This window comes from Prunus avium, chromosome 3 (genome assembly GCF_965620075.1).
Source record: "Prunus avium chromosome 3, drPruAviu1.hap1.1, whole genome shotgun sequence".
In the NCBI taxonomy this organism is placed as follows: domain Eukaryota; kingdom Viridiplantae; phylum Streptophyta; class Magnoliopsida; order Rosales; family Rosaceae; genus Prunus; species Prunus avium.
Genome location: NC_142286.1, coordinates 27,740,272 through 27,757,154, shown reverse-complemented (window position 1 = coordinate 27,757,154; position 16,883 = coordinate 27,740,272). Strand labels below are relative to the sequence as shown.

The 16,883-nt window shown below is 41.3% G+C and overlaps 2 protein-coding genes and 1 pseudogene across 3 annotated transcripts; 2 read left to right on the top strand and 1 right to left on the bottom strand.

The window, feature by feature from the left end:
* The first annotated feature begins 335 nt into the window (after positions 1-335).
* LOC110750500 (LEAF RUST 10 DISEASE-RESISTANCE LOCUS RECEPTOR-LIKE PROTEIN KINASE-like 2.7) lies at positions 336-1,677 on the top strand (annotated as a pseudogene).
* Positions 1,235-9,667, top strand: LOC110750503 (LEAF RUST 10 DISEASE-RESISTANCE LOCUS RECEPTOR-LIKE PROTEIN KINASE-like 2.5). Its single transcript, XM_021950842.2, has 3 exons — positions 1,235-3,461; positions 7,836-7,859; positions 8,069-9,667. The coding sequence occupies exons 1-3, from the start codon at positions 2,693-2,695 to the stop codon at positions 9,181-9,183; spliced, it is 1,908 nt and encodes a 635-aa protein (XP_021806534.2). The 5' UTR covers positions 1,235-2,692; the 3' UTR covers positions 9,184-9,667.
* Positions 4,733-6,976, bottom strand: LOC110761447 (LOB domain-containing protein 14-like). Of its 2 annotated transcripts, XM_088250775.1 has the most exons (3): positions 6,582-6,976; positions 5,373-5,937; positions 4,733-5,272 (listed from the first exon to the last, which is right to left on the bottom strand). In XM_088250775.1, the coding sequence occupies exons 2-3, from the start codon at positions 5,649-5,651 to the stop codon at positions 4,871-4,873; spliced, it is 681 nt and encodes a 226-aa protein (XP_088106901.1). In that variant the 5' UTR covers positions 5,652-5,937; positions 6,582-6,976; the 3' UTR covers positions 4,733-4,870. The 2 variants fall into 2 exon arrangements, with proteins under 2 accessions (XP_088106901.1, XP_088106900.1); XM_088250774.1 differs by lacking the exon at positions 6,582-6,976 and having other exon boundaries at positions 5,373-6,312.
* Positions 9,668-16,883: the final 7,216 nt, after the last annotated feature.

Genomic DNA, 16,883 nt, shown 5'->3' with positions numbered 1-16,883 from the left:
TTAAATTTACATCAGCGTCATGCTGAGTTGCATTTTATTTTATTTAAATTTTAAAATACAAATTTATCATGGGTTGAGGGGGTCTCCTCACTGTATCTTTAGTAGATGAAGCCGGAATTTTATTTGTCTATTAGATCATACAACTGAAACAGAAAGAAGATAGCCAAAAAGGCAAAAGCTTAAACCGACTACAATTTCTAAAACAAGAAAGCTAAGAATGCATGCCAAAGGAACCGAATTAGAGGATAAGAATTGAAATTATTAATTAAATGAGGATAATGTGAAAGTCTTCTATGTCCCATTCATTGAATATTTCGAAGTCTTCTATGCCCAAAAAACACGACTCATTCCTTAATCACGACCTGTGAATTTCCTAGTTGTAATCCTGTGCTTCCCTTTTTCTATTTTTAAACTTGTATTGGTTTGTCACTTACCCTGAGCCTTCCCAGCAAATATGCATACCCTTCTGCTTCAATCGTTGTTTCCCTTGCTCTTGATCACTTCCTTTCTTTCGATCAACGTTGAGTTAAGTCTATGCCAGGACAATGAACAATATACAAACTGCAGCGAAGCTATTAACTGCGGTGGCATCAGACTCTCATACCCGTTTTGGGGAGTAAACCGAGCTAATTACTGCGGTCCGCCAGGGTTCGAGGTGGAATGCCCAGAGAATGTCCCCATGATCAACATATCGAGTATCAACTACAGAATTCTTAAAACCGACCCTAGTGCTCCCTCTGTTACAGTTGCCAGGCAGGACTATTGGGGAACTATCTGTCCTCCGACTTATGTCAACACCAACATCAACTTCTCTCTGTTTAATTATACTTTTGGGCTTACAAACCTGACCTTTTACTATGGGTGTGCAAGTATAAATTTCTTCCCAGGGCTTACCCCTAGTTCCCAACGTTGCGATACAAACAATGACAATGTGACGTATGTCACGCGAAGTCCCCCATTTGATCCAGTTGCTGACGGCATCTGTAAAAATGGGGTCAATGTTACGGTTTCCACAACAGCTGTTGCGGCTCTAGTGGCCGGTCAAATGACTATCGAAGAAGCAGTAGATGGGGGCTTTGAATTGAGATTGGAGATTGATAATGGTCCATGCAACAGTTGTGAGAACTCAGGAGGGAAGTGTGGGCTTAACACTACTGGTGGATTCAGTTGCTTTTGCCTGATCAGGCCTACGCAACCACATGTAATGCACCCGGAGCACAAGGTATGTCTGTCCCTTGTCATTCTCTTATAAATTACAGACTAGGAAGATGTTAGAAGTTTTCGTGTCATTGAATCCCAGGAATGGTAGCATCCACACCTTTTTATTACAATTTAGATAGGTACCTACGCGTGTGATTAGGCTCGTCTGTTAAAAACCCATGTCTGCATACAGAAGCAGAACACAGAAACTATAGGGTTCTTATTGATTCTATAATAAATTACAGACTAGGAAGTTGGCCTTATTTTGTCACTTTAAGGAACACATTAGGGATTTGGTTAAAGATTTGCCTCATCTTTAACCAAAACCCTAACTTGCTAAAATCCTTCAAGCTAAAGTGACCTTTATGTAAATCTTTACTAGGTTTATATATTCAAAACACATACCTTGATCCGGCATTGTGACAATTACTGTACTGGAATTCTGCAGCAGGCTCCTTGACTGGTTCACCGGTTTAGGCAGATTTGCAGTAGGGTAGTTTCTCTATACTATACGGCTCTTGAATCTCTTCTTGATGGGGTAGAATGATATGAGAATGTTTATGCCGTTAGCATAGGGACCTCCCTTTTATAGGTATAGTTTAAGAATCCTCCTCATCATGGATTACTTAAACTCCTTTAACCATAAGGATTAGGTATCTCAATCCATTTAGAGTTAGGAAACCTTAAGCACATGTATTTATCTAAAACAGTCATATATCAAGCCTTAAAATTAATCGATCCATGTAATCCTAATTGACATTGAACTAGTTATCCTTAAGTGATTAGAAGACCATCTTAGAGTTTGTATTAGAATGCAAATCTTACACTTTATTCGTCCCCGGTGTATTGGTAGAGGGTGGAGGAGGGGTCACTCGGTTTGCCGCCAGCACCTGGCCTCACGTCCTCCCTCTCCATTTGAGATGAAATGGTTGAGATATTTTTGAATGTTTGTTGCTCTGTGGTTATCCTTGACCAGCCAACAAGTCATGGAATCCTTTCTAACTATTATTTTCTTCCTGCCATGTTCTTTGCATTGTACTTATTATAAGTCTTTTGCTAAAGGTTTTTGGTGGTACCTATCCCTAAACTCCATCATCCATTGACTTTGTCTAGCTTCTGGAAGAACATATTTTCCAGCCCTCATGAGAACACCTCCGCATCATTTGAGTGGGTTAGGAAATTAATTAGAAAAATATAAACAAACATGGAAGTAGACTAATTAAAAGTAGTGCACGCCTTTTTGGGATTGGCTGGTGTGCCAAGAAATTCAAACAAGAATGAGAAAAGAAACAGAGAAAACGAGATAGGCTTCTGTTTCCTTTACCACACTTCATTGAAAATTTCAAAGGCCTATAGCTTAAGACTTGGCACAACAACTATATTAAAATAAAACAGGACACTTATTCCTTTTTCATTTCAATCCTTGTGCTTCCCCATTTCATTGATGCTTGAGTTTCCTTGTCCCTCACTCTGAGCTTTTTCCTCCAAAAACATGCATACCCTTCTGCTTCAATCGTTGTTTCCCTTGCTCTTGATCACTTCCTTTCTTTCGATCAACGTTGAGTTAAGTCTAAGCCAGTATGAACAACATACAAACTGCAGCGAAGATATTAACTGCGGTGGCATCAGACTCTCATACCCGTTTTGGGGAGTAAACCGAGCTAATTACTGTGGTCTGCCAGGGTTCGAGGTTGAATGCCTAGAGAATGTCCCCATGATCAACATATCGAGTATCAACTACAGAATTCTTAAAACCGACCCTAGTGCTCCCTCTGTTACAGTTGCCAGGCAGGACTATTGGGAAACTATCTGTCCTCCGACTTATGTCAACACCAACATCAACTTCTCTCTGTTTGATTATACTTCAGGGCTTACAAACCTGACCTTTTACTACGGGTGCAGTACAAGTATCCCGGGGCTTAACTCTAGTTCCCAGTCTTGCGATACAAGCAACGACAATGTTACGTATGCCACGCGAAGTCCCCCATCTGATCCAGTTGCTAACGGCATCTGTAAAAATGGGGTCAATGTTCCCGCTTTTAGGACAGCTGCTGTGACTCTAGAGGCCAATCCAATGACTCTCCAGGACGCGGTAGATGGGGGCTTTGAATTGGGATTGCAGATTGATAATGTTCAATGCAACAGTTGTGTGGAATCAGGAGGGATGTGTGGGCTTAACACGACAACTGGTGGATTCAGTTGCTTTTGCCTGGATCAGGCCTATGCAAGCGTATGTACTGCAACTGCACCCGGAGCACAAGGTATGTCCGTCCCTTGTCATTCTCTTATAAATTACAGACTAGGAAGATGTTAGAAGTTTTTGTGTCATTGAATCCCAGGATTGGTAGCATCCACACCTTTTTATTACAATTTAGATAGCTACCTACGTGTGTGATTAGGCTCGTCTGTTAAAAACCCGGGTCGGAAATTGGGAATTGTGTGCTATATAGTCCTTGTCCAAGTAGTTAGAGCCAACTGTCTGCATACAGAAACAGAACACAGAAACTATAGGGTTCTTATTGATTCTATACTAATTAATTAATGAATATTTTAATAATAAGGTTTTAGAAAAAGAAAAAACAGATTGACTCAATTGAGTAAAATTAGCGACACAATAACAAAAAGAAGGAAATTGCAATAGGTAATATTTCACTTCTTTAAAATAGTATTTATACTAGTAACTGCTTGGTTAGCTCTACATTTTTCTATTATTCATCCTGCCTACGGAGGTCTTTGTTCAAGTTGATAATTCCATGTTTTCTAGCAAAAGAAAAAACTTCATCATTTTCTTCAGAGACGCGTTTTTGTGGTTACCAAAATTTTCATTGACTAGGTCTTATTCTCGAAGTATTGAACATGAAAAAACTAACCAGTAAGTCGACTTTGACTCCCTCAACTGCAGCACCTAATTTCCATACTCAAATATTTCAAATATTGGTTATCCTTTGGGTATTGTGGCTACCCAAAGTTCAAGGGACTAAATTTTGGCTATAGTAAGATCAATGTTCGAAACTATGTACCCTTGGGTACCAGATCTCTCTCCCAAATATGTCAGCTTATCATCCCTCATAAAAATGTAAGGGAGATATACTTCTTTTATATTGAACTTGAAGTCACTCCACAACTGTCATTTTGAAAGGAAGTGCACAACGACATTTTTGGAGTGTCAATACACTACAAGAAAAAAGTCATTTCACAACGCGCAATATGCGTTGTGAAAACATATTGACAACATGCGGCGCACGTTGTTGAAGCCGATGTCGTTAAAAGGTGTAGGGCTTTCGACAACACGCGTTGAACGTCGTCGTTTATTTTGGTGCTCGTTGTGAACAACATTAACCACAACACGCGCACGTTGTAGGAGCGATTGACAACAACGTGCCAAGCGTGTCGTCTTATAATATTATGACAACATGTCTGTGCTCGTTGTTGTTTATGTTTTGACAACAAGCAATGAGCGTTGTTATATCAAATATATATGTTTTTTTTAAAATAATTATCAAAATTACCTGATAAAAGTATAATTTATCTATAAATAGAAGCTCTATGATAAACATAAATATTTCCTTACTTCACATTCATAAGGCATCCCAGAATACAAAGCTTTCATTCAAAAGATAAATAAGGAGTTCCATATACATATTACAAAGTTATATTCATCCCAATTATTCTAATTGTGCATGTAGCTGGAAACCACTGCTTGAAGCTCATCAGCATCCTGAAAACCCCATTGCCTGTTGTAATTTGTTTGCATGCCAAAAGAAGACATGGAATGAGAAGTGCCCTCTTCGAAGCTGCCATATGAGACATTTTCTTCTGGGATATTCACTGAATTTTCATAACTCCCATTAACAGAGTTATTTGAATTCATAATTCCATTCTCATAGTATGATGTAGTTCCAGGATTATTGATGTGGGTTGAATTGAATTGTGGCATGGAGTTGGATGAATTTTCTAACTCATGAAACCAACTTTGAGCTGCTTGATTAGGGTTTGCTACAGCAGAGCCATTGACAAAGCTTTGAGCTGCTTGATCCTTGAGGAAAGCTAACTGTGCTTGTAAGTCGACCACCTGAAAATTTCAAACCAAAAGCATATACTCATCAGTTACTTCAACATACAATCTGAACAGAAACCCAATCTGAACATACAAAGGGTACTAAATGATTAACCTGCTGTTGGAGAGCAAAAATATGTGAAACACAGCCATATATGGGATCTTGAAGCCTGGCGTGAGCTGCATATGATATCGACATTGCGGCCGCGCATCGATAGCTCAACGGAAGGGTTGCTAAAAGCTTCGACACATTGCTTGCGCCAAAAATACTGTGGATGGCAGAAAAATGGATATCTCCATCTTCATAGCAGAAATAAGGCGCAAAAATACACCCTCTCACACATTTTCTTCTCAAGAACTTGCAAGCTCCACAGGGAGAACCACAACCAGCCATGGTTCTGATGATCTTTTTTAATTGGTGCAAATGAACTTCGAAAAAATGTTTTGTGCTTCCTACATTATATACGTTTTATGTTGGTGTTTTGTGCCCCGCATTATTGGTGATTTTTGTTTTTGTTTTTACCTCATTAATGGTGATTTGTGCCCCGCATTATCCGCGATTTTTGTTTTTGTTTTTACCACATTAATGGTGATTTGTGCCCCGCATTATCCGCGATTTCTGTTTTTGTTTTTACCCCATTATTGATTGTTTCTGTTTTTACCGAACCTTGGGATCCTACCTAACAAATAATAATAAACCATGGCAATCAGAATAATGTGTAAAGTGATATATTTTAACAGTAAATCCAAAATTCTCAGGCAATCAGAACCATCAAACGCATGCAAAGGATCACTTGAAGAAATAAATTTCTCCACTAGACATGAGACAAAAGAGCCTAACATGAGTAGGCAGAAGCTATCATCGCCCGAGAAAATACAGGGAAAATACCTAACATGATTATTTTCAACGATAGAAAGAGCTGGACTTGCTTTTGGCATGGGGAACATATTCTCATAGGTAGGATATTTTAGTGATAAAGCTAAACAGGCCAAATCTCAAGTGCATAAGGATCGTATACAGAATTTCATACAGCTTATAGTGGCGATTGGAAAGACCAAGCAACTCTAAAGTTAGATTGCTCTTTGCAGAAAGTTAGATTTCTCATCTAATTGCATCAGTAACTCCTAAACAGAAAAAGTTCCCATTTGTAGCTCTCATATCAGATATACGAAACAATCATACACCCCCATTGCTACTAACAGATATAATCGCCAGTTAAACAAACTAACATGATATAATCGCTATTTGTAAATCCTAATCCATTAATAAAAAAAGACCAAAATTTGAAGTTATTAGCAATTAAATCAGCGAAAAAGCCCTAACCTTTTTTATGCTCGTCCTTTACCACTGGCTTGATCACGGCTTCTTCCTCGTCATCCTCTTTAACCGCAACAACAGCAGCAGGAGCCCTAGCCTCTCCACCTCCAAGCACAGCCTCTCCTTCATGTCATGGTCCTTAACGATGTGGATCTTGAAGGGAATCTGTGCCTCCTTCAAGGGCCTGGCGAGATCGTCGGCACAGGGAAAGAAAAGAAGAAGAAAAGAAAGAGAGAGAGAAAGAAAAAGAAAAGAAAGAAAAGAAAGAAAAAGGGAAAGAAAGAGAGAGACTGTCGGCGGTACAGGGAGAAGAGAAAAGAAGAAGAAAAAAGAGAGAAGAAAAAGAGAGAGAGAAATAGAAAGAGAAAGAAAGAGAGAGAGGATGCGCATGCGCATGCGGGGCTTTTCCCGCAAAAAATTTCACTCTCTTTTCCGTCAATTTTTTATTTATTAAATAAATTAATATAATTTTGACAACACGCTTCGTGCGTTGTAGAACTTAAAACTACTACAACATGCAAGGTCGCGTTGTGAAAATAGCTCTATTCTATATTTTGACAACACACTATACACGCACGTTGTTATAAATTGTATAATACAACATGCTGCTTCTGCGGGTTGTTAAAAATATTGTTCCACAACGCATATGAATGCACGTTGTTGATTACATGTTGTCATAAGTTATTTTTCTTGTAGTGATAATAGCCTTCTTTTTAAATCATTATATAGGGTTCTTTCTTTTTCTTTAATTTTTTGAATGAAAAAAAGTTTAGGGGAAGGGGAGGCTATCCCATCTCAAGGCCAGGGCATACCAAGGCCTCTTTGAAGACTTACAGAGGTGGTCTTAGCCCCTTCTTTCGTTTTTACATATTACCCACCAAGAGGCATTGTCGGTAGCGGGATTCGAACCTAGGCCTTGATAGCAAAGATAAGGATTGTTACCAACTCAACCAACCCTTCTTGGCATTTAGGGTTCTTATTGATTCTATATTAATTAATTGATGAATATTTTAATAATAAGCTTTTAGAAAAAGAAAAAACAGATGGAATGTTCTCAAATTGTAAGCATTTGGCAACAAATTGACTCGATTGATTAAAATTAGCGACACAATGACCAAATTTAAGGCAAATAAGCAGTGACAGAAAAGGTAGTTTTTTTATTTATGTAATCTACCAAATATCTTTGTTGATGTAGTCTTTTTTTAACAATTGATTATTCATTCATCGACTAACATTTCTCTATCTTTGTGGCTGTTTCAGGAAAAAAGAAGGAAATTGCAATAGGTAATATTTCACATCTTTAAAACAGTATTTATACTGCTTGGTTACTTGTTTTCGTTGTAGTTCTTGATTGACTGTTAAAATGGTAGCCTTCCAAAGTGGTTTTAGAACTTGAATGACTGTTTAAAATGACTAGGAGCTTAACTAATAACTACATAAAATAAAAATCCAACAAATCAAGTAATTATAATGAAACAAGTATTTTGTTGCAGGTTTGGCTGTTGGTGGATTTTCCGTAATGGTAATCATTCTTTGTATTATATGCATATCGAGAAGAAGAATGGTCGTATTTGTCAAGAAATATAAGAGGGATGAGTTTGATGTTGAGGCATTTTTAAGGAACTATGGATCGCTTACTCCAAAGCGGTATACCTATGCAAATGTCACGAAAATGACAAACTCTTTCAGAGACAAAATAGGTAAAGGTGGATATGGAACTGTGTACAAAGGCAGGCTACCTGATGGGCTTCTGGTGGCGGTCAAAGTCCTAAGCGAGTCTAACGGTAATGGAGAAGACTTTGTTAATGAAGTTGCTAGCATTGGTAGAACCTCCCATGTCAACATAGTCACTCTTTCTGGATTCTGTTATGAGCGGGACAAAAGAGCTTTGATTTATGAGTTCATGCCTAATGGATCTCTGGATAATTTCATACATAAGCATGGATCTGAAATGGCAAATTTTCGATTAGAATGGAAGACACTATCTGAAATTGCAGTTGGTATTGCACGAGGACTAGAATACTTACACCGTGGATGTAACACAAGAATTTTGCATTTTGACATAAAGCCACAAAACATTCTTTTGGACAAAGATTTTTGCCCCAAGATTGCTGATTTTGGCCTTGCCAAACTATGCAAAACGAAGGACAGTATTGTATCGATGATGGGCACAAGAGGAACTGCAGGATACATTGCACCAGAAGTGTTTAGCCGGAACTTTGGTGGAGTATCTCACAAATCTGATGTTTACAGCTACGGTATGTTGGTTCTTGAAATGGTTGGAGCAAAAAAGAATTTGGATTCGGGAGTGTCTCATACGAGTGAAATGTTTCCAGATTATGTTTATAAAGATCTAGAGCTAGAAAAGGATGAAAATGCATTTGGGGCAATCACAGAGGAGGAAAAAGAAATAGCAAGAAAGATGGTATTAATAAGTCTGTGGTGCATTCAGACCATTCCTTCTGATCGGCCATCAATGAGCAAAGTTGTAGAGATGTTGGAAAGACCCCTTCATTCCTTGCAAATTGCACCAAAGCCTTTCTTATCTTCTCCTACAATAGCTGCAGAAGACTCTGTGACCACATCCCAACCATCTGAAATGGACTAAGGCAATTAGTTTCATTAGAAGATCTCTTGTAAGAAAGTTGGCTTGGTGAAAATGAAACCGTTTTGATTATCCGAAAACTCAGAATGAAAGCCGTTTTCATTGATTCTACTGTTTTTGTTTAATAGAAAACTCTGTTTGTAGCCACTCTCCCCTTCGAGTGTAATGTATCCATCCCATTCTCACGGCATGCCTAAGAGCGCGTTGGAGCAAGGTGGAAGGAAATCGCTTGAGGCGTTATTCTATTTAGCAAGTTGCACGTTTAGCGTGACGAGTTTTGACGAGGCGTGACGAGTCGTGGTTAGGCGGACGAAGCGCAGCTGTTCTGCAAGCGGCTGCGAGAGGAAGAAGATGATCTCGCGTGTTTTTTTTAGGGTTCTTTGGGAATGAAACGACTTCGTTTCATATAGTTAATAAAACGCATGTTCAGTGCTGGGATTACATAAAGAAACGCACGTTCAGCGTGCCTTTTTTTTATATTTTTAAATCATGATTTTTTGTTTTTAACAAACAACAGACCTAACACCTCCACTGAAACACACTACTTACCCTATTTTTTCTATTTTTTTTTTTCTAAATTAATATATTAACATGGACCTATATATATATATGTATATATATATATAGTATAACCTTAATATATGAACACACTACTTACCCTTTGTTTTGATGTTGAATAAATATTGGGAGATTCACTATTATACCAAATATAGGAGCCTAAATTATAAAAAAGCCCTATGTTGAAATAGACTTTAAAAAAAGCCCTGTAATTATGTTGAACTCACGGTTAGGGTTTTTTTCAAAAAATTTTATAATTATGTTGGGTAGACCAATAAATACCAAAAGTATACATAAATAAGGTAAAGATATCACTTACTATAGTGGCCTCTGAATTGAAAAGAATCTTTGGTTGAGGGTTCAACACACATTATGCTCTTTTTGTTGTAATATTCCAGATATTTTATTATTTGGGTGGGTTTATTTATCATTTGGGTTATTTTTTGATGTGTGTAATTATTATTTGAGTAGGTGTTATTATTTTGATGAAATTTATGGTAAGTTTGGCATGTTTTTTAATTTGTTAACATTGCTTTTACCCTAAAAAAAATTCAGAACTTTAACACTATGACCCCATAGGGTAACAATCCTGGATTTGCCATTGACTACAACTGAACCATCTGAAACAGACAAAGGCAATGAGTTTGATCAGCATGATGTCTGTTCAATAGGAAATGCCAGCTGAATTGTAAAAAAGTTGGTTTGGATAAAATGAAACAGTTTTCGTTATCTGAAAACTGAGAGTGAAAATACTGTTTTCATGATTTCTACTGTTTTTCTGTTTTTTTTTTTTAAGTTTCAAAAATTTCGCAAAAGCGTATTTCTTCGGCGAAACAGAAGACAGCATTTGGAAGTTATTTCCAATGAAAAGTAGAGTATGAAAGATTAGAAACTTTGTTTGCTGCGATTCTGTGAAGAGTCTTCATTCCCTTCTCACAGATATGCCGAGGACTACGATGTCAGAGATTGGAATCCTCTGTGTTTTCAGCAACTGCTACGAAGATGGCCGTTGTGATTCATTCGCTTCGAAGAGTATCACGAACCACAGTTAGTACCAAGTTTTTTTCAGCAGGACTAACTAACAACTGACTTTATAGTCAAGTGTCACTCATTAGGCGTCAATATGCTCATTGAAGTAATCTCATTATGGTGTGTTGTGCCTCTAAACATAGTTTGCATGGTTGTCAGAAAATAACTAAGCTTAAAAAATCTGACATTTGGTGAGTGTTGGAGCAGGATTTCTTTCAAGAAGAAATACCTCCACAGGTTCTTGACTGAAGTCCGCAAGCTTCCTTACTCGAAAGAGAACTCCGGATTACGTTCCCGGAATCGAACGATGGAAAGGGGGTGAGTACCTGCAAAAGTCACTCCGACGCTCAAGTCAGTGTTTGTGCAACGTACTCTTAGTGTTCGCTTCAATTTCACGTACCTTTGCTGGAGGTCTAGCTAGGTTTTTATAGCATTCCGAGGTCGTGGGTTTAGCCCCACTTCCCTAGCTTTGCGTGTCCCGTCCTCCACTTCGTGGTAATGGGATCAGACGAGCAATTTGAGTCTCCCTTGTTTCGCACTCCTCTAATGGGAGGGAAGTTTGCTCATCCCACGTTCTTTAGTTGTGGCATATGGATTATGTTAGATTTGGTCCCCACAGTGCCCCCCTTTTTTCCTCTCTACGCGCTTTGCGGGTGGGGAGGGAAAAATGATCAAAGTAAACATTCTCTCTCCTGGCCGATCCCATCCCCACTTGGGCTTGGGCTTTTGCCAATCCGTCCAATCCTATATTCTCTCTTACTCTCTCTCCTGGCCAATGCCACATTCTCTCTCTTGGCCGATCCCATCAAGTTTGGGCTTTTGCCAATCCCATCCCATATTCTCTCTCCTGACCGATCTCATATTCTCTCTCCTGACCGATCTCATATTCTCTCTCCTGACCGATCCCACATTCTCTCTCCTGGTCGATCCCATCAAGTTTGGACTTTTGCCAATCCGATCCCATATTCTCTCTCCTAGCCAATCCCACATTCTCTCTCCTGGCCGATCCCATCAAGTTTGGACTTTTGCCAATCCGATCCCATATTCTCTCTCCTAGCCAATCCCATATTCTCTCTCCTGGCGGATCCCATCAAGTTTGGACTTTTACCAATTCGATCCCATATTCTCTCTCCTAGCCAATCCCCACATTCTCTCTCCTGGCTGATCCCATCAAGTTTGGGCTTTTTTTTTTTTTTTTTTTTTTTTTTTTTTTTTTTTTTGCTTCAGCTATCCATACAGACCCCAAATACCCCTTAGCTGTCGTTCCGGACCCGTGTGCCTTCGGTCTCTCCGCCAATCCAAGGTGTTCACGACTCTTTTTTTTTTTTTTTTTTTTGGCGTGGTTCGCTTTAGCTATCCGTGCTCTAGTCTTTGCGTGAAGGGGTGAACAAGCTTAGCTCCGTAGGTGTACCTTGCACTACTTATTGTCTGCATCTGCTGAGTGCATGTAGCTTTCTGCATGCGTTGGGTAGAAATCAATTCGAGCTATCATATCATACTAAGCTTTGTTGTCAGAGCCTGAAGCAAATATCTGAACCAGCCACATCCAGCCTTATCCTTGCTTTCGACAGACTTTCCCGTGACTTCTGTGAATTACCTTACCAACCCTTCACCTCCGCTATAAAAGTTCGGTTGATGGGGGTACATTCACTCGCAAAACCATGTGCTCTTGTTCCTCATATTCAAGCCTCAGGCGTGAAAGGAGAGGAAAGTGTTCTGTGCATTTGAGAACTCCGCCGAAGGGATCTTGTTTCTGCCACCACCAAGTAAGTACTATTTTCATCTTTGCTATTTTTCATGTGGAGCCACGAGATTTGGCCCAAATCCGGTGGCGTCCCACCGAACTATGAGATACTTAAGGCTCGCACCAAAGGATGTGTTCCCGACAACGTAGGGGTCGGTCCTCTTCCTATGGGGGCGAATATGTACACTGGTGCCGGTATCCCTCAGGGTTCCTTAATTCTCTCGCCGGCCCACTTAGAGTATGTTAGGTTCCCGCTCCATCCCCTCTTTCATATGCTCTTATTCTACTTAGGCCTTCACCCCATGCAACTAAACCCGAATTCTTACCTTCTCATATCTGGATTTCTAGCCGTTGGTTTGAAATGAGGTGTGTCCCTTAGCTTTAAGGATTTCATGTACCTTTACGACTTGGCTTGTGTCAGAGGGGAAAGTCATTATTTCTTCTTTACGTCCGGATTGGGTAAAAAGGTATTTACCTGTAAGCCCACTTCCGCTAAGTACTGGAAAAACCAACCTCTCTTAATCACTGGGGAGTGGGCGGCGCCAGAGATGTCTAACATGCCTATCCCGTCGGCATTTGGCCCAAAACCTGGTATATATATTTATGTCTTTGAAACATAGCATATTGTGTTTTTGCAGGTTTAACAAACCTCTTATTTTGGCAGAACTTCGTTTGGATAAAAGATATCTGATTCCTGAGGACCGAATTGCTTGGTTGGAGGACAATTTGGCTGGTCAAGGGTGGGACATTATGCACTTTGTCGATCCTGCGACACTCGTTCGTCTCTCCACTGCTCGTCGTACGTTGACTTATTTGCCGTTCACTTTGGCCGATTCGAACCTACGCGAAATAGACTTGTTCAAGGACATTTGCTCCGTCGACATTGAGCTTTGTTGTACCGAGGATTCAGCGTCTCTCATCCAGGCCAGCTTTCAAGAAAGGGAGGTTGAGTTAGCTCAGCATAGCATCTCCGAAGACTACACATCCGGGTCCGAGTCTGACCAGTCAGATATGTCGACACCACGCTCATTGTCAGTCCCAGGCCGTAGGGAAAGGAGATCGGGAAAAGAGCCCGAGTCCTCTGGGTTTGCGAAGAAATCACGCCATGCTTCACAGGTCGTTTTGGGTTTGGGTTCACCAAATGCGTCTGCTTCGAGTACACCATCCCGACCTCAGCAAGGCCCTTGTGCCCCCACTCCTGCTAGCTCATTGGGAGAGAACGACCTCGCGTCCATGACTGACGAACAAATGTGGAGTTATCAGTCACTGTGCTTGAACGCGGTACGTTTGAGATTTGTACTTGTGTCATCCAATTGCCATGTCCTATCATAATTGCCTGTTTAACGCCCCGCCTTTTACTTCTTGCAGATGGCTGGAATTCGCAACAAGCAAATGGCGAGGTTTCAAGCTATGAGCCGCGAGATATGCGAAAAAACGGCGACCCTCGAACTTAGCGGGAAGCGCATCAAGGAGTGTGAGGATGAGCTCGAGCAACAGCGGGGCGAACTGCGAACTCTGAAAAGTGGCCAAAGCACTGTACTGATGGAGGTTAACCGTCTTAAACAAGAACTGGTGGATGCCGCACGCAGTAGGGACGAGGAGTATGAAGCCAACACCAAACAGATTAAGGTGGAGGTGGCCAGGCAATTCAGATATGGTTGGGTTCAAGGTCAGCAGCTTCCTGAGCACCGGTTTGTGGTGAGCCCAGATGACTATGATGATGAGTTGGGCTTTGACCCCGCTGGTTACGAACTTTTTCAGGGTATGGACCCTGCGGACCGTCCTCCGGCGGATTACGTCCCCCATCGCAGGATCTCACCAGCGGCCTTTCATGGGTCAAACCCCTCTGGGTCGGTTGGGAGCATTGTCCCTAGCGCTAATGTTACGTCGTCTATGGCCAGCACTGGGCCTGTCCTTGGTTTTACGGGCTTCACCTCACCTGCTGGATTTTCTACTTGTGCTGGGCCTACCTCGGGGGTCGTTCCTGACCCATTTGATGACACGCCCTAGATTGTCTTGTTTCGTTCACCACTTGTTGTATTTTCTTTTCAATTCTGTCTTTGTTTTGATGTACTCAATTATCACGTCCCCAGAACTCGCTTCATCAAGCGTTATGAATTATCCTCTTGATTCGAATTTTAATCCTAAACGTAAGTACCTGAGGCTTAGCGCAACGGTTTTTCAAACTTGGCCAAGATCCTCCCAGGATGTATCGTCATTTTCAAATTCAAAAAGTAAGGGATTGGATATCCTATCGTTACGTCCCTGGGTAAGCCTCTATATAAAGGGTAATTTGGTTTTCAAGTAAACATACCTATCCCCGTTCATGGCTCATAGACGTAAGCTAAAGCTCCACTTCCGCCTTTGCGCAGATGTTCCAAAGAAAGGAGATTCCCCGAGGGGGAGGACTTCGTCTCTACCAAGGAGGGATTCTCCTAAGCGGGATTCCAAGAGCCCTAATGGAATCATTGAGATATGCTCTCAGGATTCCTCTGCCGGCTCCCCGACGGATGTTTCAGATTACTCGGCAGTTCCCGATTCGCTCCGTGGGTCCAGATCCCGATCTGGTGACACCATAGGCGGAGGAAAGGCTACTATGAGAAGGAGCACTTCAAGGGCACGGGATGAAGCTGGTCCGTCTCGCGTTCCCCGCTGCTCCTGTCACTTCGATCATAACATGCTGCTAATGGAACGTAACTTACTCAAGGAGGATCTGGCATGCGTCAGTGCCCAAGTGACTCGCCTCCGAAGTGATCTTGCTGATGCAGATCGCGCCGTGTCCGCAGCCCATTCTGACGGCATACGTGATGGGTTTAGACAAGGTATCCACCACTTTCGCAGCAAGGCCAAAATGGTCTATCCTTACGTGGATTGGGACAGTCTCCCCTTGCCATCATATTAGCCTATGCTACTGTAGACTCAATAGCATTATGTACTTTCCAGCTTTTAATAACTCGGAGGCCCTCCTCCTATAAACATTTCATGTTTTTCCTTTCACGGCCATAGAAGCCTAATGTTATTGTTTCGGTTAACCATGTGGTCATCGACCTTGTCACATGCGCATTTTTATTCATGTTGTTTGATCTCTAACCATATCACGGTCCCCAACCATGTCGTAATCTCCGATTACTTTTATGCGTGATTTCCAATCACTTCTTTGTGCGCGATTTTCAATCGCTTTTTATGCGCGATCTCCAATCGCTTCTTCATGCGTGATCTTCGACCACGTCTTGATTGCGATCTTGAACCGTACTTTTCCTTTTGCCTTTTGGCCAAGCACCTTATGTACCCATGGATTAGTATACACATTTTCTTATTTACAAGGTCTTCGACCAAGTGGATTCTGGCGATGCTAATTTAAACAGATGTGGCCTTCGACCAAACTTTTCGAATGTGAAGAAAACATGTGTTCCATTAAGCGTTCATCGAACGACGGACAATTTAGTGAAATTTCACAACAGAAAAGATGAAAGCAACAAAGAAATGAAAACTATAAAATCAAATGAAATACTTCCTCAGATGAATTGCATTCCAAGGGCGTGGTACGTATTGACCGCTCTCGATATGCCTCAGCATATAGGCCCCTTTTCCATAAGCCTCCGTTACCTCGTACGGTCCTTCCCATGTCCTTCCGAATTTCCTTGCGTTTAGGTCCTTGATGTTCTCCATAACCTTTCTTAGTACCCATTCGCCTACCTTGAATTTCCTCTGCCGTACTCGTTTGTTGAAGTAATTGGCTGCTTGGTTCTGGTAGTTCGCAAGTCGTAACGCCGCAGTCTCTCGTTGTTCTTCAAGCACGTCAAGGTTGTGAGCTAACTGTTGCTCATTATCATTGCTCTCTACCACCAATGTCCTGATTGTGGGTAGCCCAATTTCTGTGGGGATGACGGCTTCAGTTCCATAAGCCAAGGAAAAAGGGCTTTCGCCGGTTGGTTTCCGTTTGGTAGTACGGTATGCCCATAGTACGTTGGGCAGCTCTTCTGACCATTTGCCTTTGCGTTGTTCAAGCCTTCTCTTCAAGCAATCAAATATCGTACGATTAGTTTTCTCGGCTTGTCCGTTTCCTTGAGGATAACTTCGGGTCGAGAACTGCTGAATGATCCCTTTTTCCTCGCAATAACTTCTGAATTTACGGTTATCGAACTGGGTCCCGTTGTCCGTCACTATGGCCCTTGGTATCCCAAAGCGACAAATTATATTCCGCCATACGAATCTTACCACATCTGTTTGGGTCACTGTTTTGTAAGCTTCAGCTTCCACCCACTTGGTGAAGTAATCAGTGGCCAAAAGGACGAATTTCTTGCCCCCCACTGCGGTGGGAAGTGGTCCCACGATGTCTATCCCCCATCGGGCGAATGGCCAAGGCCCTACA